Source organism: Micropterus dolomieu, linkage group LG22 (genome assembly GCF_021292245.1).
Source record: "Micropterus dolomieu isolate WLL.071019.BEF.003 ecotype Adirondacks linkage group LG22, ASM2129224v1, whole genome shotgun sequence".
Classification (NCBI taxonomy): Eukaryota; Metazoa; Chordata; class Actinopteri; order Centrarchiformes; family Centrarchidae; genus Micropterus; species Micropterus dolomieu.
Window position 1 is genome coordinate 6,795,419 of NC_060171.1, and position 22,920 is coordinate 6,818,338.

The 22,920-nt window shown below is 38.1% G+C and overlaps 2 protein-coding genes across 7 annotated transcripts in view; one reads left to right on the top strand and one right to left on the bottom strand.

Annotated features, from left to right (window-relative positions):
• Nucleotides 1-22,920, top strand: part of LOC123961144 (copine-8-like) — a 133,368-nt gene that overhangs the window by 98,583 nt on the left and 11,865 nt on the right. For 3 of the 6 annotated variants that reach the window (XM_046036267.1, XM_046036269.1, XM_046036268.1), the window contains exons 6-16: nt 3,151-3,190; nt 7,446-7,522; nt 12,936-12,999; nt 13,868-13,971; nt 15,505-15,609; nt 16,506-16,547; nt 17,393-17,468; nt 18,591-18,647; nt 19,684-19,745; nt 20,029-20,075; nt 21,546-21,727. In XM_046036267.1, the coding sequence (XP_045892223.1) occupies nt 3,151-3,190; nt 7,446-7,522; nt 12,936-12,999; nt 13,868-13,971; nt 15,505-15,609; nt 16,506-16,547; nt 17,393-17,468; nt 18,591-18,647; nt 19,684-19,745; nt 20,029-20,075; nt 21,546-21,727 (856 nt within the window). Of the gene's footprint in view, nt 1-3,150; nt 3,191-7,445; nt 7,523-10,229; nt 10,316-12,935; nt 13,000-13,867; nt 13,972-15,504; nt 15,610-16,505; nt 16,548-17,233; nt 17,293-17,392; nt 17,469-18,590; nt 18,648-19,683; nt 19,746-20,028; nt 20,076-21,545; nt 21,728-22,920 lie in introns of those variants that run through there. The other 3 variants (XM_046036270.1, XM_046036272.1, XM_046036273.1) reach the window with 3 other exon arrangements.
• The window catches only part of ampd3b (adenosine monophosphate deaminase 3b), a 282,246-nt gene that overhangs the window by 28,105 nt on the left and 231,221 nt on the right, over nt 1-22,920 (bottom strand). The window lies entirely within an intron of this gene.

A 22,920-nucleotide genomic window follows, 5' to 3' on the forward strand; every position in this document is an offset into this window, starting at 1 on the left:
TATTAAATAACATTTAATGAATCATTTATGAACATTTGGGAGTGACAGAGGCAAGAGGCGAACAGAACATGAAGCGCACCTGTGCATTTTGCCAGAGGCATGTTGTGTAACAGCAGCTAGTTGTGTTTCCTTGATCTTATGGAATAACATTAGTAACAGCACTGTATTGGAGTGCCCCCCCCCCCCCCCCCCCCCCCCCCCCCCCCCCTCTGTAGTGACACACAGCGTCTCCCCGTTTTGTCAGCTGGCGCCTTATCGTACATGGCATGCTGTCTGTAGAAAGAAACACTCAGGCTCTCCCATTTACACACTCCGTTGCATGCTGCTGCACACACACCATGCACATATTGACACACACCTGAGACACAGAGGAAGGTGACAGGTTATGGGAAGTAAATAAAGCTGGATAAATTGCTCTCCAGAGTGGCGAGTGGATGACATGGTCTGCACAAATGTAGCATTTACTTATTGTTTTGGATGAATGTTCCTGCTTTAGGAAGGACGAGTATGTCAGCCGGAGAGGAGCTATGATTTCTGAATCCTTATACCAAGTATTTTGTAAACCCAGCAAGCTGTGATCTACAAAATCCACTGCTTCAGAAAAACAACTATTCAAATTCAAATTGGCAACTATAAGCTTAGTGGATAACAAGAGAACATTTTGCATGCTTTAAATGGAATTACATATGAGAGTCCTAAATATGTGAAAAAAAAGTTGCATAAAGCCTTTTGTGGCTCCGGAGGAATCTGTGAAATCTGATAAACTGCCTCAAGTAATGTAACTTGAGTTATCGTTGGTTAGGGCTGAAGACGAAGTTCTAAAATGAGAATCTTGTTTTTTGGGGGTATGGAGTTAGAGAGAAGTGAGCTTACCAGACCCCTGTATCTTGCTGTTCATCTCAGCTGCAGGCTAGCGGCTCTAGGCTATATTAGCCAGTATTAGCATAACACACCCAAATCTCCAACTGAAGTAGCAGTGGCTGGCAGTTGAGTTGCATTGTGGGTAATGTAATGGTGCTTTGACACCTAACCTGTTAAAACAAACCCTGGTGCGTTTTCTCGGTTAGTACGGTTTGTTTGGGCTGATGTGAAAGCTGTAAAGCGGGCTCTGGTGCAATTTGCTTGTGATGTGAAAGTAAATGAACCAACCACATGATTTTAGCGTTTAGTGAGTTCTAGCATTATTTTAAAAGGTGGACTACTAATAAATCCATCCATCCATCATGAAATGGAATTGTATAAGCCATATATTTATGCAAATCCCACAGTAAAAAGCCCCAAATCATTACTGTACAAGACTCCTCTTTGCACCTTTGTCCTGTTTCTCATCATTATTAATAACAGCCGGTCGATTTGCAGTCTAATAATACTAATGCTTATACTCAATTATTTATTTGTGAGCTCTTTGTGACATCAAAGAACATAAATATACACATCAGATGCACTAAAGTGCTGCATAAACTGACCAGAATTTGATTTCCCATGTGGGATGATGTGTTTATGATGCAGGACGACAATCACCAAAACTATTCAGTCAATCACTGTGTATAACTTCATGTTTATTTTCTCTTGGTTTGTTTGTGGAAAGTCAGTGTGAACAGGAACCCCAGAACATAAATGCAAGTAGTGTAATGTCATTTTGGGCCTTGGTCTGGACTGAATGAACCGAATTCCAGGTGTAAAAGCACCCTAAATGCCAGGTTTGACAAGGAAGAAGAATGCCTGAAACAAAAAAGATGATATTTCTGGTTGTGCTTCATTGATTTTGATCTTTTTTTCTTAACTGTCCCTTGTGAGTTAGACAATGTAAGTTGAGTGCAATGGAGTTAATATAAATAATTCCTCCCATGTTTTGTCAAAATTGAATGACTCTCTTACACTGCTTGCCACAGATGGATGGATGAGTAAATAATGTAGTGACTGTCTTTCGCTGCTTTCAGTTTTGGCGAGGTAGTGTGTGACACGAAGCGCACCACTTAATCCTACAAAGCAGCAAACTAAGATGTTATGTCCTGCATTGCATTGTAAACAATCAGAATATTTATTTTCTGACTACCTAGTGCTCACGTGCGTAAGATTTTTGTATCCAAGAGCATAGAATTGCATAACTGAGAATTCAGAGATGCGCAAAATTTACTTCTCTTCCATTATTCTCTACAGTAAAATTTTCACTGTTATAATTTCCGCCTGAATCACATTGGACTCACATTGTAGAGGTCATTATATTTGGTGTTTCGCCATGACTGGCTCTTGCTGTTGGAAATAATGGCCTTGTTCTGCTCAATTTCAAACTTGAGAAGTTGCAATGAAAGCTCTTTTGCTATGTTGACTCCTACAAGGACTTTGACTCCCCTTGTCAGCAGCTCTCAAAGTACTCTGTACAATGTACACAGTGCTGAGAACAAATGTACAGTACAGTTCTCAACAAAGACAACATAGCTAAACAAAGGTAAGCAGGTATTATGTATAGGTGAGTAGATATAAAAATAGATAAACAACAACTAGACAGCAAACACACAATATCTTTATACAGGTGCGATATGCAGCTGAAATAGGTGTTTCCCAGTTTGAGGGCAGCAAACTCCCAAAGCTAATTGATTTGTAGTGTTTATATGTGCAAACATGCGTTTTGACACGACGGTGTCTTCATCAGAGCCAAAATGGACATTTTGAGCTGCAAATCAAGCAGTGTGCTCCAGGCCCTTTTCTTTTTTCTTTTTTTTAATACCTTGGATGTAAACCACCCAATACTGCCATTGTGAATTAAATGTCAACTCAAAAACAACTGCTACTAAAACATCACTACTTCAAATTGTAAAATGGAATACTTGACAAGTTAAGCGTTAAGATTTTTGCCAGACAGTCATTAACGATTCTGAGGACACTAATATTGTTGCACCCTCATGCATGAAATCGGATCAGTAAAGCTTTTGGTGCCGTAATCACAAGCCTACTTTAAACCTGAACAGTGTCTTTGCAGTGATTAGCAGAGAAGTGCCTTGCATTAATAGTAGGTGATGAGAGAGAGTAAATTTTGAAATGGACTACTAATTTGTTTTCTGGTAGCCTTTCAGTCACAGACCCACTGCTCAAACCTTTCAGTCTATCACGGCCCCCGCTCTGATGTGTCATATCTTCTCTTCTCTGCAGGTATGATTTAGACTGCAAGAGTGACAACCTCTCTAAACACGTGAGTGTCTCCTTCACCTCAGATGTTCAACAATCAATGATGCATTCATGGAGATATTATACAGACAAATGTTTACCATTCCAGTACAATAGCATCTTGATTTGAATCGGAATGAGCGGCACAACAGGAACAAAGCAATCGTGTTGGCATTTACACTCTCCTAAAGAGGAGACTAAGGATTTTTGTGGCCCATGTAAAAGACATTCATTGAGATTTTACACCACATTTTCTGTCTCTAAGAAATGTTTCTGACTGGCTTCCTTTTTGACTATTTTTCCTTGTGCTTGCCTTTATTTTATTTTTTATCTTTGTGAGATCTGAAGGAAATCTCTGTGATCAGTTTCTTCAAATAGACATTTAATCATCTGTATAGATAAATGTCTGATTTAACAAGTTTTAATTTATAATGAAAAAAAAAACAGAGAAAAGAAGTAAATACTCACAATCAAAAGCCAACCATGTCTCCTAGAAATTAAATATATTTTCTACTAATTTGTTTTGTCAGTTATGTTTTAGTGGGTAGCGTTATTTCTGCCTGAATCACGTTCACTGACAAGTAAGTAAGTAAGTAAGTAAAATTTATTTATACAGTACTTTTCACAGATAAAATCACAAGGTGCTTCATAATAAAACAACAAAATACAGTTCTAGCTAAACACCAGAAACACATTGACATATGACAGACAACTTTAAAACCAAGCTTAATGTTTAGCAAACGCCTGTTTGAATAACAGTCTTCAGCTGCTTTTTAAAAGAAACAACACCGTTTAAGGCGCATAACGAACTGGGGAGTGCATTCCACAAACTGGGACGACATTTTTTTTCCAGTGACAGAGGTGCTATGTTTTTTAAACAGGGAGGTGGTCAGGGTGGATGGTGGACTTACAAAGTGCAGGACTTTGACACCTTAAGTCCCAAGTGTGGTTTGGTTTAGGCAATAAATGCACTTTGGTTAAGGTTTGGAAATGTTATGCAAGTAAACTTGTTTTATCTCGAGCTTTGCGTCACTTTTTTTTTCAATATTTAACTAAGACCACCATCTTTCCCAAACATGAACAAATTGCTCTGAAAAAAACATGAATTCTATATTTTTTCATCATTATGTTGATAAAAACCATCCAAATTTTGCTTTATGTTTCCTAAAAAGCCTATTTGCTTTTGCAAATTAATACTATATAAATTTAATTTCTAGGAGACAACTTGGTTTGCTGGTTTGCAGATGTTTGGAACGTTTTCCTTATAAATTACTTTAATGATACAGTTTTTTCTGTTGGCTTGTATAGAGGATTACAAATACACATCTTGCGCTGTGTTGAAAATGATATATTCCATGAAAATAAATTTGACAGGCTTTGTCTAAATCTAAAATATTACTGTCAGCTTACAGCATTATTAAAAAGATGAGATTATATCAGCTTTGGCATTCCTTATCAGACGTCTGTTTGGTTTTGCTTGTGCTACTTTCAGCAGAACCAAACAGACGAGTGCCGTTTTGCAAACATCCTCCATACCCTCTTGCCACTGCTAATGATGGATTGCAGCTTAAAGTTTCTCCCAAACACAATTCAGCCTGCCTTTCTTGGTCAAGCTCTACCTCCATCTTGTTAAAACCTGTAACTTCTGATTTAGCTGCCCTACAGCCCCATCCTTCACTTTAAGCTCAAACAGAAGCTCCAGCAGCACCCTGCTCCAGTTCTGTCTATAAGCAAGGCTCCATCTCCACCCCCAGCCCCCTTCCTATTACCCAGCCTCATATTCATTGCCAACTGCAGGCGGAGTTCGTTTTCCCCAACCCCAGCGTGCCCCCGGGCTTCTACTGAGAGCGCTGAGCAATGTGAGTGTAGCGACTCACTCTCAGCATGAAGGCTGAGGACGCTTGGATGCATCCTGTCGTCGCTGTGGATGTGTGGGATTGGAGATCTGGCACGCAGTGATGGCTCCATTGTCTAAGCAAAGCCCATCCCCAGTCACGTGGCTTAAAGTAACAGAAAAAGTGGGGGGGGGTGGGGGGGCACAAGTACAGTATCTCTCTTGGCAGCTTCAGTGCCGGGGTTTGAGGAAGCCTCCTTCCTTCTGTCACAGCTGATGTTTTTCCTGTGCCATATGGTTTGCATACCTTGTGCAGAGCAGATATGGCTGCAGGGGAAGATGTGCATACAGTTAAGTCTAATTAAGGGGTGTCCTCTTTCTGGATGTTGCTTTTTCATTCTGACAGATGCTTGTCACAGCCCTGTGCACAATTCTTTATTTTACCTCTGTTGTGCACCAATATCCATTTTAAAAACAGTAATCTCATTTCAAAGCCTTATTCAGTATTTTAAACTCGATGATTAGCAAGTGGGGAAATAGCTTCTTTGTTTGCAGGCAGTAATTAAGTTAACTGGCTGTGTGTTCCCCGACGACTATTTGAAAGCAGTCAGGATTTTACTGCAAACATTTATACCCCTTATTAAATATATATTGCTGGAAACACTTTTTTTGTGACATTTCCATCTTTATTAGACTGATCAAAGTTGTGGGCCAGAATTGCCTGACTGCACCAGTGGACAGTGAATCCCAACTGGGGTTCAGGACCCCTCCAAGGGATCTGAAGATAAATCTGTGAAGTGTTGTGAGATGATGCTCTACAAATGTAATTATTTTAGGCTTTTCTCTAATCTTTTTCTTTTTTTTGTTGTGAAATGCTGAGTAGTTTTAGTTCCCTATTTAAAGGAAACAAAGAAGTTTAGAGGACTAAAAACACCCTTAGGTGGAACTATTCGCAACACAGACATATACTTTATGCATCCTGTATTGCGGGGTAGTAGCTTTATTTGCTTTAACTGCTTTATTTTATGGGGTTAAAAGCCAATGTAGTTTTGGTATTGGTCAACATACATATTGGTCCTGTTTGGGAAATGCAGGACAACGTTTGACAGCTACAGTGATTTCCAAAGGACTACTTTCTCTCTTAATTTTTGGTCAGACTCAAAGTCAAGTGGTTATTTCTGTTTGATTTCAGTTTTTTTTACAGAATAATAAATTCCACGTGTGGAAATTTTCTGTAGATTTTAATACTTTTAGGGTTTTATATTTATTATATAATATTATAGTCTTACTCTTTTTATTATTCACAAATTGTCATTGTAACCAACAGTCATAATTGACAAAAATATAAGAATCAGACTCATGTTAGCAAATAGTGGAACTTCCCTTTTTACTTCAGTAAGGAAAGTAGGACTTGAGCTGTGATATTTATTTGGAGATACCCTCCAAACCTTTTTTTTCCTGCCACCACTGAGCCTGTTAATCTGTAGCACCTTGGCCTCTAGCCTTAGATTTCTGAGGCATAACAAGCACTGAGCTGGGTCTGCTAGCTAGCGGCAAACTTCTTATGGAAAGGCCAGAGCTTTTTTGTCATCTCTTTTTGTTTCAAGACCTCGGCTGGGGGAGAAATTAGCTTTGCAACGGCAAAGATCTTTGGAGCAGCTTTATGCCCGCCAGACTCAACACGGCTCATCTGTCAAGCACTTTTACGCACATACTGTACATGTACATGCACACTTAGTTACGCACACATGCATACACAATCTGGTAGGGAAGGCCTCAGCATCAGTGCGTGAACAATTATTCCTTGCCTGTTGTAAACAGAATATTTTTTTCCCGCCTCTCTCTCCTCTCTACTTTGCTCTTCTTGCTAGCCAAAGGCTCCTCCTCCCCAAAATGAATCCTCTCTTATGGTCACCCTACAGTGATCAACAAGGACACAGGATACATGGAAAAGAGAAAGGCCATTCAGTGCCAGTGCCTTGATTGACTCAAAAATTGTGATGAAAAGCAGGCTACAACGAACGTTTATTTTCAATACATGTTAATCTGCTGATTAAATTCTCTATAAATCACTTTGTTTTTCATATATGACAAAGAAAATAATCAAATCATCACATTTGACAACCTGGAAACAGAGAATGCATGTATTTTTGCTTGAGTTGCTTATTGATTAGTGTATAGAAGAAACATTTCAAAATGAGCTCAGTTAAAAAACATTGTCAGGTTATTTTACAATTTCTCCACATAGGGAAACTTACTTTATACTGTTTTTGCTATAGCAAAGTGAAGCATGGTGCGTTTGGAAAACTTTTGGAACTTTATATGCCAAATACAAAAATATCCAGAACATCTTGATGAATGTTTCTCTCTGCAACTTATAGCCCTGCTCTTCAAACTCTTTTTTTTATTTCTGTTTCATGGGTTTACTTGTATATTTTTCACACAGGACTTCCTTGGCCAGGCGTTCTGTACGCTAGGTGAGATAGTCGGCTCCCTGGGAAGCCGCTTGGAAAAACCTTTGATGTAAGTAGCACACGTTACCATGCACACACATGCACCAACAAACATGCTCACTGCTCTTCTAATTGAAAGTAAAGAGGCAAAAGACTTGTATTGAATTACTCCAATCAGAGAGCCACCACCGGTGGCACAAAAAGCTGTTTGGACTTGCGTTTTGATTTTAGATTCTGTTCTGTTTAATGGCATGAATTGAAAATCAGCACATTATTTTAAGTTCACTTGCCACTGTTTGTCTTTGAAGTGAAGCGAAGCAGGGGGATGAAAATGAGCCAAGATGTTGATGAAAGCGTACACTGTCTCCGTCAGCCAAATGAGATGAATAGTTAAACAGCAGCATAACTAATGACAGACTGTAAACATGTTGCGATGGTAAACAGCGTGTAGTGAAAACGGACAGTTCACCCAAAGGGAAGATGTCAGTGGTGAGCTCCCAGCTCATTTTCTGAAGAAGCCTAAACTGAACTGAAGCCTCAACTGAGGCCTTAAGAAATAATCAGGGACATTTTCATATTAATAAATGTCTTTCTAATTTTTGCTCTCCAATTAGTATAAAAAATAGCGATTAAACATATAACAAGTTCAAAAAAGATGTTTTTCAGTCACTCTCTATGTAATATTGCCAAAAAATTCCACAATCTTCTAAAAACAGCAGTTTGTTTGGCATGAACAGAGGGAGAACTGAATGGTTAGCATGATTGCCTATGTAGCTGAAGCAACAGTAAAGCTAGAATACTTGAATAGTTAATAGTTAATTTTGTACTGTATTGTGTTTATGCAAAGTTCCTATACAGATGTTGTTTTAAGAGTATATTGAACAGGAAGGATTTTTATAGAAAAATATGTTTATAAACCAGGTACAGGTACTGAAACTCAATTAAGAAAACATGTTAGTGGATTAACATACCATTACATACATACTCTCAGATCTCAAGTATGTATATTTATTCTATGTAAGTATCTATTACATGTAACTATCATGTAAAAAGTAAACAAATTCTATACAATCAGTCAAATATAATTGTCAAGTTATCTCATCAGATATGTGCAGTTTCCCCTCTTAACCTACTCAAATGTTTTTTCCTTTCCCCCCTTTTTAATTTAGGCAGATTCAGCAGTTAATTTTGTCTTGAGTTCCACTAGTGCAATTCATCATCATTTATTTGCTAAACACCATTAGCCTTAAGCCATTAGGTGAAAATATATACTTTTTTCACCCATAAGTGCATAAGCAACATTAGGACATACACATCTATACATTTAAATCCATTATGCCTCAGCATGTATATAATTTACTGCCCAACATATCGCATAATCTTATTTATACAGTAACATTATATATATTATATATATTTTTAACAGGCCCTGTTCCTCTCAAGCCCATAAAATGCGGCAAGTAAAAGCCTATACAAAACTATTTTTAATTTTGTCTTTAATTATTGCCCCATGCTAGTTAACCCGAATAAAATGAATTATAATTAACATTCACCACTTCTTTTGTTTTTATCACCACACCCAGGCTCCTCCTTGAATAATCAGATTCACATATACAGAACCAACTAACATTAAATACTAAAGTGATAAACCAACCACACAGTTCATCAAATTACTATGAAGGTAAGCATCTTACTGGCTGTCTCTCCAGACTTTGTAGACATATCCAACCTGCACAGTCTTACCACAGATCATGCCACTGTCATAGCGTTTCTAACAGTATCTCCTTCTCCTGTTTTTTTTCCTGCTCCTTTAACATTTTGTAAAGAATACAACCTTATTTAAGGAAAAGTATTCTCAGCAAACTCAGTCGACACCAGTGAAAGATATTGTTGGCCCCCTCACAACAAATATACAAACTGAGGGGAGACATTTTTTTGCTTTAAACCATCAGTGGCTCCTAAGACCTCGACCAGGTTCATAAAATGTACAGTTCTTTGTTACACTACACTTATAAACTGAGTTGGAGTTATCTTATGTTATCTCAGCTGCACTGTAACTGTCCTCCAACACACACAGCAGACGTGCAGCATCTTCTTGAGCTTACTGAAAAGAACAATTTGCTTTTGTCTTCCTCCTGAGGCAACGAGCCATCAGTAGTCTGACCCTCACCTCACTCTCACAATATGTGTGTGAGATTGTGTGTGTGTGTGTGTGTGTGAGAGAGAGAGAGAGAGAGAGAGAGAGAGAGAGAGAGAGACTGTACTGGCGCCTAGTCCCATGACTGTCTGTATGTCTCTGTCTGATACTGTGTGTAAAAGTGTGTGTGTGAGAGAGAGAAGTGATTGTGCTGGCGCCTACACCCATGTCTGTCTTTGTCAGTGTGTGTGTGTGTTTGTGTATCGTTGTGTGAATGTGTGTGTGAGAATCAATGAGCGGTTGCAGCTGAATGGGCCTGCTGAATAATGACACGCAAGATATTTATGATGTAAGAATGGGTTGCTGTCGCCGAGTTATGTAATAACCTCTGCCTGCAGTCATTTACTCAGTTCTGGTGTGTGTGTGTGTCCATGCATACTGTACCATTTTTTTTTTTAGCTACGTGAGGATATTTTTAGATATTCTTTATTATTCTGTAATACAGGTTTGTGTTTGTAAGTTTATACGAATGCATGTGTGTGTGTGTGTGTGTGTGTTTGTGTGTGTCTGTGTTTCAGTACTCGCTCTGCTGCCTCCAAGTGAAACACAAACAAGTCAAAGGGATCACACCTCTACTCAGTCAAGGGGAAGCGGATCACAAAAATAAAAGAGCAACAAAGACAACTGAGATGACAATAAGCTCCAAACACATAAAACATTTTCACTGTATGTCACATTCTGTATATGATATAAATGAACTCCATCATTATCTTTGTTATGTTGCTGCTTTTGGGTTAAATCATTTTCAACAGTAACCAAAGTATTGAGGTACCCAGTTAGCTATTGGCGGATTCGTATCCAGGTGCCCTTTTAGGACTTTTTCAATGGCTTTTTTAACATTGTGAGATAGGGCAGTTTTGCTATTTTAATGAAAATCATGCATCAGTTATCCATTATAACACTATTGACAGACTGAACGATGAGATTGAACGAGTCTATGTCAGATTCACCCATTCACATACAGTCATATACTGATGGCAGATGCTAAGGTGCCAACTGCTCATCAGAAACAGAAACTACACATTTACACAGTTTGGGCTTCAGTATCTTGCCCTAGGAAACTTCTACAGGGCAACATTTCCTTATATTTCTGCAATATTTACACATCATTTTATGGTTAAGGTATTGTTCAGTTCAGGGAAATATTGTCAGTATGGTTAAAAGAAGAAAAAATAACCCACCTAAATTGCAGGTCAGTGACAGGACGTGTCCCCTGCATTTAAGGTGGAATGAGCTCCACCTCCCTACTCCGTACATTGGCTCTAATTGTAGATATTTTTAAAGCATGTTTTATGGGCATTTTATACCCCTATTAGAAAGAGTACAATAGAGATGTGACAGGAAATGAGGGAAGAAAGAGGGTGAATGACGTGCATCAAAAGTTTTGGGACAGAATCAAACCGGGGAGGTTTTGATCCGCCATTAGGCCCCCTATAAGTCTCTATTTGATGTAAATCAAGATTGTCCAGTACAAACAAGACACTAGGCTGTCTATAGAGCAACACTCAATGCATTATTTGTGTTCATCGATTGATGCCTGTAGCTCTCACCAGACACATCCTACAGACAGAGAAAGTCATCAAGTGCAGTAGCCAGGGATGTGCTGTCGATCCAAGCTGGGAAATAGGACAGTGGCGGATCCTGGCATGTCTACCCCACTGACAGTAAAAACTATGGATACCAATAAAATACATATGTTAACATATGAAACTTTACATATTACACTCAATAACAAACATAATCAAAGAAAACCAGACAATAAACAACAATTCATGTAAAGAAATTAAAAAGTCTATCTTGCAAATACATATCCAGATGCAGATTTGTTTTAAAAATGTTATTAAATACAATTTTGAGTATGGTGCGGGCTTGGAGGAGGTCTTTTTATTATTCTACTACACATATATAAGATAATTGATTAGCAGCTCAAAAGAGTATCTCAGCCTAAATACCCATTTCAGTGGAAAACATGCACTGATGCTTTCAGCGTCACTCTCCCTTCACCCAACAGCCTCCCATTCACTCCTCCATCTTTCTAGTGACTCTGTTCTTCCTCTCTTTGCCTCTATCCATCGCTTTCTTGTTCACTCTTTCTCTGCCATTTTCCCATCTGCCCCCTTACTGAGCAATTTCTCTGCTCGTACAGTAAATTAATTCCACTGAATGGTTCCCTATGCATCAAAGGACGGCGGTGTGTCTCAGGTGATGGGGATATCAAAGCCTTGCTTTAATTTGCTGTCAGTTTCTCCACATGTGTTATTGTACACCGTGCCGTTACTGGACAGTACTTAGCCAAATTAGATTATCTCTCCTCTTCCTCGTTCTGAATCAGGCCTGCGGTCTGTGGCATTCATTTGGTCTATTTTTAGTGGTCAGTCTCCCTTGGCTTTATTGGCTGGATGTTACGCTTCGCCAGCTCAGGATGTAAACAAACATTGCAGCTGAAATGTCACTGAATGTGGTTTTTGATGTTCTTTTTTGGAGGGATTTAATTCAGCATTAATTAATATTTATTTAGGCAATTTAGGCAATGGATGTTAGAGAGACTGAGAAGAAGAGAAATTTAATTCCCGGTCTGCAGGGGTCTCCCTTGATATAATTTTACATTGTATATTGCTTCTGTTTGAGCATTTGAGCAACTAATATTTTAACCACAATACTATTGTTTGGTGAATAAATACTAAATGAGGAAAGAAAGACAAAACACGTGTCCTTTATCACTATAGATTAGAAGATATTAGACTCCGTATCAGTTCAACAATTTGCACTTTATCATCTAACCAGAAAGCTCAATCAGTCGTAATGTGCTTATAGATATACTGTATACAGTTGAATGAATGATGACTTCTGCAGAATAAACAACTAACCATTATGAAGTATGTACAGTAGAATTAATGTAATAATGATATATAAAGTGTAAAAATAAGCTAGTATGCACTGTATACAATCAGATCAAGGGACAGTTTGCTGATACACAGTGCTTCATGCAAACAGGGCCATAGTGTGAATTGTTGTAGGAAAAGCAAAGTATGTTGTTTTTAGAAGGAGATGAAAATAAGATGAAAGAAACAAGATAATTAACTTGTGCACACAAGATTTTTTTAAAGGAAATCTCCATTTTGGACTTTAGGGGCTCTGTAACATTACTCTCTTATACCACTCAGACACATTTTCCGTGTAACTCTGTGGTATCAAATCATTGTCCTATTGTACCTGTCACAAGCCCATTGCTTGAGGCTTATGGCTGCTTCAGTCTAATGGGAATATTTTGGGGGTTTTTTTCTAGTGGGATCCCAGGGAAGAAATGTGGCACCATCATAGTGCGAGCAGAAGAACTGAGCAACTGCAGGGTAAGAGTCTGTTTGGTTATGTTCTGTGTATTTTAGCATTGATACTGTTTTGCTTAAAGGATGCACCAAAGACATTTTTTCTTAGACACTGGCGTTGCCATAACACCAGAAATTTGTCTTCAATTATAGAACCAAGTGTATTATCTAAAAGCGTATTTTCTAAAAACGCTACTCTACTGCTGCAAGCAGCATCAGGCACCATCACAGAATAGATACTGTGTTTTATCTTACCATGTTATGTCAAAAAATTGCAGTAACTTTTGCACAGTTTGGTTTTTCTTTCTGTTGGCTCTGTAGGCCAAAAAAGAAACCCAAAACACTTTTGTCCATAGTGCTAGTTTTCAACGAGTTGAAGATACACACAGCAGACATTTTGACACTGTTGTCGTCATTTGAATTTTGTGATGAGCCAGACTGTGATACACTTACAAACACTTTCAAATTAAGCCTGTTAATCTTGATTTAATCTTCCAGTCTCTGTTTTGATGCAGGTGAAGATCAAGTTTTAATATTTACTTCAAGAACTCAGTGGGTGAAAATATCAAAAGCTACTCAAATGCAATGTGTTCTATCTTTGTCATTAACAGTGAAGATTTATTGAAATTGTGCCAGTCCTACGAGATAATACAGAAATCAAATAGAGCAAATTAACTTCTAAAATGTATCTGTCAGAAACAGAATGTATCTACATGTAGGTGTAAACTGACATTTGTATTTGCACTGACATGGCATAGAGAAGTGGTGTATCACGCTTCATCATGCTTTTGACGTAATATTACTTGTTGACAGCGGTTAGTCAAGTTGTGTGTCATTTGTAAGCCCTGCGGCTGTGTGACATCAATATTTTGGTCACTTCCCTCCTTGCCAGGAGTTGGTGATGCTGCAGTTTTGTGGTAACAAGCTGGATAAGAAGGACTTCTTTGGAAAATCTGATCCTTTCCTCGTCTTTTACCGCAGCAATGAAGACGGATCGTAAGTTGTGATATCAGTTTGCTGAATTAACAAAAGCAGCTATCTCAGTTTACACACAAAGACACATACACACAGCATGTAAATATGCCTGTAATGTACTTAGACTCTAAATGTGATTTTTTCATGCTCTAAAAACCTCCCATACAGAAGATATAAGGTCTGAACCTCCTATGCGATGTTACATAACTCGTGGTGTTGTATATGTGACTAATGCCGTCCAGCAGTTACCAGGAGAAACCAGGAGAAGAAGAGATGAGCAGAGATAATAGGACAGAATTGATGAGAGGAAAATAAAGGGACAAAGCGATAAATAAGATAGAGTTGAGTGAAAACTGTGTGTGGAGGTCGAGGTTTCTTTGCCCCGCAGATGCTTTTAAGTCGATATCAGTGTCTTAGTGAAGACACACATTCTCTTTTTGTTCAGCTGGGTATTTACTGATGCAGCCTAAATGTTCAGCCGCAGGCTATAAAAGCAGCACGCTGTGACTACAAAGAGCCACACTAGGTGCCGCGTAGAGAAGAAAAGGAAGCTGTTATATCATCTAAAGATCATGCTTTATGAAATACTTTTAAGATTACACCCCCTTAATAACAACAACAACAACAACAACAACAACAACAGAGAAGAGGTGCAATCAGGGTTTTATTTTTTTGGACTTTAAAGTCCAGCTGAAATATCTTATATCTGCTCTGTAAATTGCTTGTCTTTTGTTCTTCTTTGAGAAAAGATCTGAAACCAAAAGGGAAACATTTGTATTTTATATTTTTTGGTTTCATGAGGTCACTGTCTATTTTTGCAAAAACGCAACACTCTTCCAATATCGGTCTATTTATATGGAGTTATTTCGATACAGCCAATCAAATTTTGCATAGAGCAGTAACGTTAGCGTTCTATCATAGTCAGTTGAACTTTGGTGAATTTGCGTCACTGATCATTAAGTGAGCCATCTTGACAGTGTTTGTAGACACGGGGAGTCCAAAATATATGAAGTTTGTACCTTTTTAGCTGTGTTGTGACATTTTATTCTACCTTCTCTGTCAGAATGAGAAGTGTTCCACAAAAGAGCAATAGTTTCTAAGACTAAAGTCAATGGTACACATATGTCTTTTGAATAAACTGTAAATGACAAAGCAAAGATAATGAGTTTGCTAACTTACCATTAGCAAGAGCAACATTTGACCAATACATCTAACATAGATTAACTGAAAACAGCAATTCAATGTGTGTACCATAGTGTTTTTAGCAGTTGCTAATTTGCAACTAGCGCTAGTCCGGGTTGGGCTGGCCAGCTTCAGTAGTTCACCAACTAGCCCTGAAAGTAATCACTAAGTCACCAAGATCCAGGTGAGAGGAAGAGGAGCCTTTCAGATTCCCTAAAGTCCTTTTTTCTTCCTAGTGATACTAAAGGGCTTTTAACAATACATTTAAAAATGACGTTGCTACAAAAAAGGTACTAAAAGGGACTAAATATTATTTCAGTTGGACTTTAAGTTAAATTTATTCCGTTGTTGTTTATTCTGTTCTGCTCACAGGTATACCATCTGCCACAAAACAGAAGTGGTGAAGAATACTCTGGATCCGGTGTGGCAGGCTTTTAAAATTCCTGTCAGGGCGCTCTGTAACGGAGACTACGACAGGTACAGTAGGAGACAGTAGGAATCCCACAAACATTTCACTCACAATTTGAACAGTTGGACTAGAAAAAAGGCCATGCTTATATTTAAATACTGACATTTATTTGACATATACAAAGGATAGTGGAAGAATTTACACAGGGACAGGGGAAAATGTTTTTTTTTTATTTCACAAGGGTGCAATCAGTATGATTATACAATATCTAGTGTCAGCTTTGCTTGCAAATACCAAGCTTACCACCCGTTAGCTAAGGAATACAATACTAAAAAGATAAGGCTGCTTGTAACAGTGTTACTTTACCAACCCAGCGTTACGAAATTTTACACTATCAAGCATTGACACATTTAATTAGTACTGTAAAAACTGACTCATGCTAGGCTACATTCTAGCAGTAAAAAGCTAAAAATAGTCTTGCTTCTTCTTATTGAAAATTTCATTAGTTCCTGTGTAAACTTGCAACAAGAGTACCACTGTACTATGCCTATGCAATGCTGTACAGTAGCAAGCTAAACTTGTGCAAATTTTATGCTGCATCAACAGAAATCTTTGATCAATTTCGTCATTCTATATAATGAACATATATCATAATACAGATTTAGAGGACTGATCCGTCTTGGTGGTGGTATGTGCTATCTGAGTGCTTCCTAATTCATTTTTATTTTGATCTTTTTATAAATCGTTTCTTATTGACCTGGGTTACACAAGGTTTATGATAACCTTCAAAAAACTGCTTTGTAACTCCCCTCTCTGCATTACGTAGGCTTGTCCACTTAGGACCCCAGTCTTTCACGTACCAGTTGCCAGCATTTTAAGCAGAAAGACTGTAAATCAGTGATGCTAATTGGTTTTTTAATGGGATTTTCTTCTCCTCCCCTTGTCCCTCCTCTGTTTTCTACAGGAGCATTAAGGTGGAGGTGTATGACTGGGACAGAGATGGAGGGTGAGGGAACAATGCTCTTTCTTTTATACTGTTAAACTAAAGTCATAATGTCTGCACTGGATTGCATGAGCTATATATTTTGGTGATCCTATTATTTCTTTTTTTATTCATCCTAAAAGCTGTTCTAAGATATAAAGATACCATTTTTGCCTGATGACACTGATATTGTATGCTCCTTAAAAATAAAAACTGCCCTGAAAATATAAGAGCATATGTGCAAAAGTAGGGAAGGGCGTTTGGGATTATAGTCACGGATCATACTTTATAATGTTTGTCCTTATACACCCTCTTTTTTTCCACAGAGTAAATATTGTAGACAAATACCACTGCAGAGCCCTACATTTGACAACACTCCCTACTGCTTTAAACGTACATTAACTATTAATGCGGTTTGAATGGCCCCTTGACAGATAACTTCATAGAGTCTGTGGGGGAATAAAGATGGTGTTTATCTTGTGAAGCAAGTGAATTTCCAGCTTTCAGGGGCTCACTTTCCCCCTTCATTGATAATTTCACATACAGTTTTTGACATTTCAAGGGCATTGAGCTCCCATAAAATTCTGACCCTGGTTCCCACTGTGTTGATTATCTCCATGAAATTATGAAATTGGTTGCCACGCCCACGCCTCCGGTTACCAAGGAGCTTGTTAGTGATACTCCTGATTTCTCCTGTACTTTGAGGACTATTTTACAGAGAACGTGAATACGCTACAAAGAAATGAATCAAATCTGTACTTCTTGAGCAGTAATTTTTACTGTTACTATTTATTTATTATGGTGTCTTAGCTTCACCACTGTGCTTCTCAATATAATGCTAAAATGTGACTGTGTTTTTGTTTTTACAGCCACGATTTTATCGGCGAATTCAGCACCAGCTACAGAGAAATGTCCAGAAGCCAGTCACAGTTCCACATCTATGAGGTGATATTCTTCACATACACACACACACACTGACATACATGTCATGAATGTAGTGAAAGTCTCTCCCACGCTTTCTATTTAGTCCTTTAGCTGACCCCAATTCAAATCATAACCCTAAAAGCAAACCCTCAGGCAGCCCTTTGAAGAGGTGGGGATCATCACACTTTCCATAAATGCCCTCACAAATACTCAGATTGGTCCGTGCATGGGAGATCTGTGATGTGGGACAATTTTTGACACAGAGCATGAGGTGAAAAAGAGTTTAAAATTAAGCTAGCACCAGTTCCTCACAAGACGTTGTGAGTTCCTTCACTAACTGGCCCATTATCAGCACAACCTGAATCACTTACTGTAGAGGCAGGAATAGCGTGTTATGTTCAATAACGTAACTGTGCAGACACTAACAAGACGGAGGAATATTTAGTGGGGTTTAATAAACAAACAGGTGAGATGGGGTCGATTCTCCAGAAACAAAAGCAAGGTAGTCCATAAATGAAACGGTGAGTAGTCCATTAATCCAAACGGACAGAAAATATCCAAACATCCAGAGAGAAACAAAAGCAATATTCCAGAAACACGGGACACAAAACATCCACAGTGTAGCACAGTGAAGAAACAATGAACGAAAAATGCTGACCTTTACACATCTGAGGTGCAGACTGTAGGCAAACATTGATGAAGTGTTTATAACATTACCTATCAAATTTGGCTTTGGTAAATTAAAGTTTAGGTAAAGCGCAAAACGCCTAAATTGAGCTTGTGTTGAGTGAGGTCAACTAAAACTCTGAATGTCCCCGTGACCAGGACACCTAAAAAATTAAATTATCCATTTAGACACTAAAATCTTTTGTCAAATAAAGTGGCATGAGCATTTTCTGAGAAATTATTTCTTTTGGAAGCAATGTTTTTCAGCTTGTGAACAAAATTAAACAAAGCTTCTTCCCTGCTTAAACTGAATGTAATGTGGTAATAGGAGTGCTGTCTCATCAAACTTATTTTTGTTTTAAATTATAATTTTGCTGGATAGAGTCTTAGTTAATTGAAACAAGAAGACATAACTTTTCTGTCACCCTCTGCTCACTGAGTCTCAACAGTGGATTGAAGCTCATGTTTTCTCCACAGGTACTAAATCCAAAGAAAAAAGGAAAGAAGAAGAAAAAGTATCAAAACTCAGGAACGGTGAGTCAGCAGTTTGTACAGCTTTGACTGATGTTTTCCCATTGTAACACCACAGCTGCACTTACACCAGAGGCCCTTTGTTTAATTCCAAATTGCTATTCAGAGTTGATGTGATTTGTTTGTGTTTATGTATGCATTTTCCACCTCGGCAATGTGTACAATACCAACAGGAGGTGACAGTGATGTGAAAAAGACAAGTAGAAGACGGTGTCAGGGAAACACTAATACAATAAATCACCACTTTTGAAACCATTTGTTACCTATCATGTTAGCTGTTTTGTTTTATTTACACTTCAATGTCTCATTGTCTTTCATGCCAAACATATTTTCCTATGGAGATCTTACTGAAATTTTTTTAAATCAGATTTGGTACCGTACATATATCCATACCGTTCTCTCAATTAATGATAAGGCTGAATTATCAACACGTAAATCTGGTGACTTCCCTGGAACCCTCGACCTCCAGGGGCCCCAAAAACCACAGAGAATTTTGCAAGTAGTAGAAAAAAATCAACTGTGCGCTGCATTACTAAGTAATCGTGTGGTCTTATTTTGCATTTGTATAAAAAATCTATATAATTTCATTATTTTAGTTTATAATGTGCTCACAAACTAAATGAAATATAGAAAACCAACTTGGAGGTAACAAAGCTCCAAACAGCATGTTATTATTGCCTCTGGGCACAGACAGTTCAATTCAGCCATGCTCTGAACAGGTTTTACTGCTTTCACTGAATAGGAATTCTTAGTTTTAAATGTAGCCTTATAGCCATGCATGTGTTTGAAGAGTTTGTGTTATACTGTATAATTGTGGTTCAACAGTGAAAGGAGCTGGCTGGAATGAACTTGAGAATGAGAAATATTGAGAAATAAGAAGACATAAGAAGTCTACCTAACCAGCCTGACCACTGTTTTTACCATCACAGAATGACAAAATTAGAAACTAAAGATCATTGGTTCGCTCTAAGAATCAGGTTTAACACACTCTGCTCACACTGTAAAAGTGAGCAAATTTCTGCACTTTTCTGACTGGCAGGTCACCCTCCTGTCCTGCCTGGTGGACACTGAGCTCTCCTTCCTGGACTACATCCGAGGCGGGTAAGTTCACAATAAACGGCAGCGTGTGATTTTGCAGAGATTAAGCACCAACATCACTGTCATCGTTAAATCCAGAGTCACTAGCAGTTGCGATGTAGTGTAGACTCAGCTGAGAGGATTACTGCATGGTGTTTATCTCTTAGCTCCAATATTAAGACAGACAGATGCTGATAACCCGCTGCTTAATTGCTCTCTGCTGCATGCTTTTGAAACAAGCTGTGGTATAATCTAGCATGATTGATGATTCCACTTTACTCCTTATGTGATTTATTTTCTCTTGTAGGACTCAGATTAATTTCACAGTGGCAATTGATTTCACAGCATCAAATGGTAAGCATTGCTCTTATCAATAAAATCCCTTCAATGTATTGACCAGATAAAACTTTGGTGGTTAACACTCACATCTGTTTTTGATGTGAACTCTTAAGTTACTCCTTATCAGTCAATTTTAATTTACTTATTCTTACAACAAGTCAGCCCCTTTTACTCAGCTATAGAGACAAAAAGGAAAAGTAGCTGAAAGAACGATTATGTGAACATTATCTTTTACTTTAAACATCTGAGCTTAGTTTGATGTTCTTTAATAACCACAATTTGTACAGTTTGTGCCTCATTGTAGATGAAAACTCATTACACCCACATTTTTAAAATTAAATTTCCAATTCAGATTGTTGTCACCATATAGTTAGTGTTTATGAAGCCCCACAGGTAAACTGCTTTGCATTTTTATTAGTGACAACAATTCAACGGCAAACAAACAAAACAAGCACTTCTGCACAGAAGACTTTGTCACATTGATGAGTAATGTTCTCATTTTAGTAAGAGATGATTCGGTAAGTTAATATATGAAATACAATTTTGTAGACATCATTATGTCACAGGAGAAATGAGTGGCTTTCTTTACTGCCATCAAATAGGCTTCCCAAGTTCCCATCTATGAGAATGGCTGAAATAATCGGGATATTATGCATATAATTAGATTATAGTTCTTGGCAATTGGTACCATGCTGAAGTTTTTCTTTGAGTCCCATTTGCTCAAATTTGCAAAACTACTAACAGAAGTTTTTCAAAGTTTAGGTGTAACTCCTGTGCCAAGCTGTTTTTGAGGAAATGACTGAAACTATGTATTTCTTACCGATTTTTAAAGATTCATGTCTTCAGAAAGAACTTAACAGGCTGAATGCTAAAGACAGTTCGGAAGTCGGAAAGTACTTTAATGTCACCACTGTTGTTACAGTTTTTCGATTTACTGGATGTATTTATTTTTATCTGTTCTCATTTCCCTGTTGGTACCAAAAATACAGACCAAACAAGTGAAGCTAGGCTTTTGATTTAAGCATTTTTATCATTCCTTGTTTGTATTTTTTGTATGTCACAAGCGGCTTCTTGCATTTATGGAAAGAAAAGGAGCTTTTTTACAGATCAAAAAGTTATCATCAGCATTATTTCTGAGTAATCACATGTTTACTGATTTCATTTATTTAAGGTCAGCAGGTCACTGCAGCTCAGCATCTTAAGTGTAGTAGCTAAATTACAACTGTGGCTTCTTGTTACTGCAAAATGATGGTTCCATACACTACCCACTGAAGTTTTAGGCAACCAGTGAGATTATTTCTGCCTCCAGCGCAGCTGTGCTTTGGAGAAATGTTTGTGTAACTAAAACTCCAGTCTGCATTTTAACCCTCTTCCACCCACTCCCCTTCTTTTTACTTTAATATGACTCACAGCTCAAGGGGAGCAGGCATAATTACAGTTTGATGCTGATGTGTGTTGTATTGTGTTGATCCGTTTGGGTTCCAGGCAACCCTTCCCAGCCCACCTCGCTCCATTACATGAGCCCATACCAGCTGAATGACTACGCCATGGCACTGCGGGCTGTTGGAGAGATCATCCAGGACTACGACAGCGACAAGATGTTTCCTGCACTGGGCTTTGGTGCCAAGCTTCCCCCAGATGGACGGGTCTCGCACGAGTTTGCCCTGGTGAGTTGACAACTTTCTCCCATTATTTGTATCGTCCAGCTTTCCACCCGTCTCTACACACACACACACACACAAATCTTCCAATCATTTATCCTTCCATTTATCCTCCATTTTTATCTGTGCATCCATTTCCCTACATGAAATTTACATAAAATATGCCAACATCTGCCTGTTCATTTATTCAACATAATCATCCATAACCATGTCTGGGAAAAATGAATGGCCAAATTTTTACCCAATGTGGAATTATTTGATAGTGTCAAATAACAGTCCAAATAACTCTGGTGATCTAAAAAAAATCTCTGGGAAACATGAACATGTCTGTACCGGATTGTATGGCATTTGTTGAAATTCTCTATATGTCCTGACAGTAATCCAATGCTGTGACACAAAAATGAAAAAACAATGGGACTGTTGCACTCACTCCAAATGAAACTGTGCACTCTGCCCCTGCACTCATTGCAAATGAAAATTAGTTTTTTGGGTGGGATTTTTTCAGCTGGATACTTTCAAATTCTGCCTAGCTTGCTGGTTTCGCCAACTTTACCTATCCCAGCTTTAAGTAAAATCAGAGACAAAATCTTGAATCTAATTTTGAACATTAAGATTAAGACTGGCTGTATAAAAAAATCAACAACTTGGCTTGTTGTCAAACTGCTGTTGAACATGGCATTGAGAATAAATCTTTCAATAGCTTTCGTGCCAGACAGAGGAGCTTGTCTGTCACAGTGAGGGTAAAGACAACTTTCATGTTTCTCACAGAAAGATATAAAAACAGTTATACTTATTTACTTATATAAAAGTAAACTTAAAACACACAGCATGCAACCACGCACTTTCATACACAGATGACCAATTACAGACAACAGTGTATTGGTGGGTGGTGAATGCTGCTGTCCAAAAACATGAATACATTCAGCCAACCTGTGCAGACTGTGGTGATGGAAGCCAAATGAGCTGGTTAGTTTTTGGCTGTAAACAAGACTTCATAGCTGTGCACACCAAGCACACCACATTTTGCTTTGTTTTCTCTATATACTGCCAGTCAAGTCCTACTGAAGTGACAAAGTTTCATTTCTTTGAGGAAATTATACCAAGGTTTGACAATCATTTGAAAACGAACGTATGGAAATCATGCACACAGTACCCATTAAGGATACATAATCTGGATTATTTGTGTCCTCCATTCAACA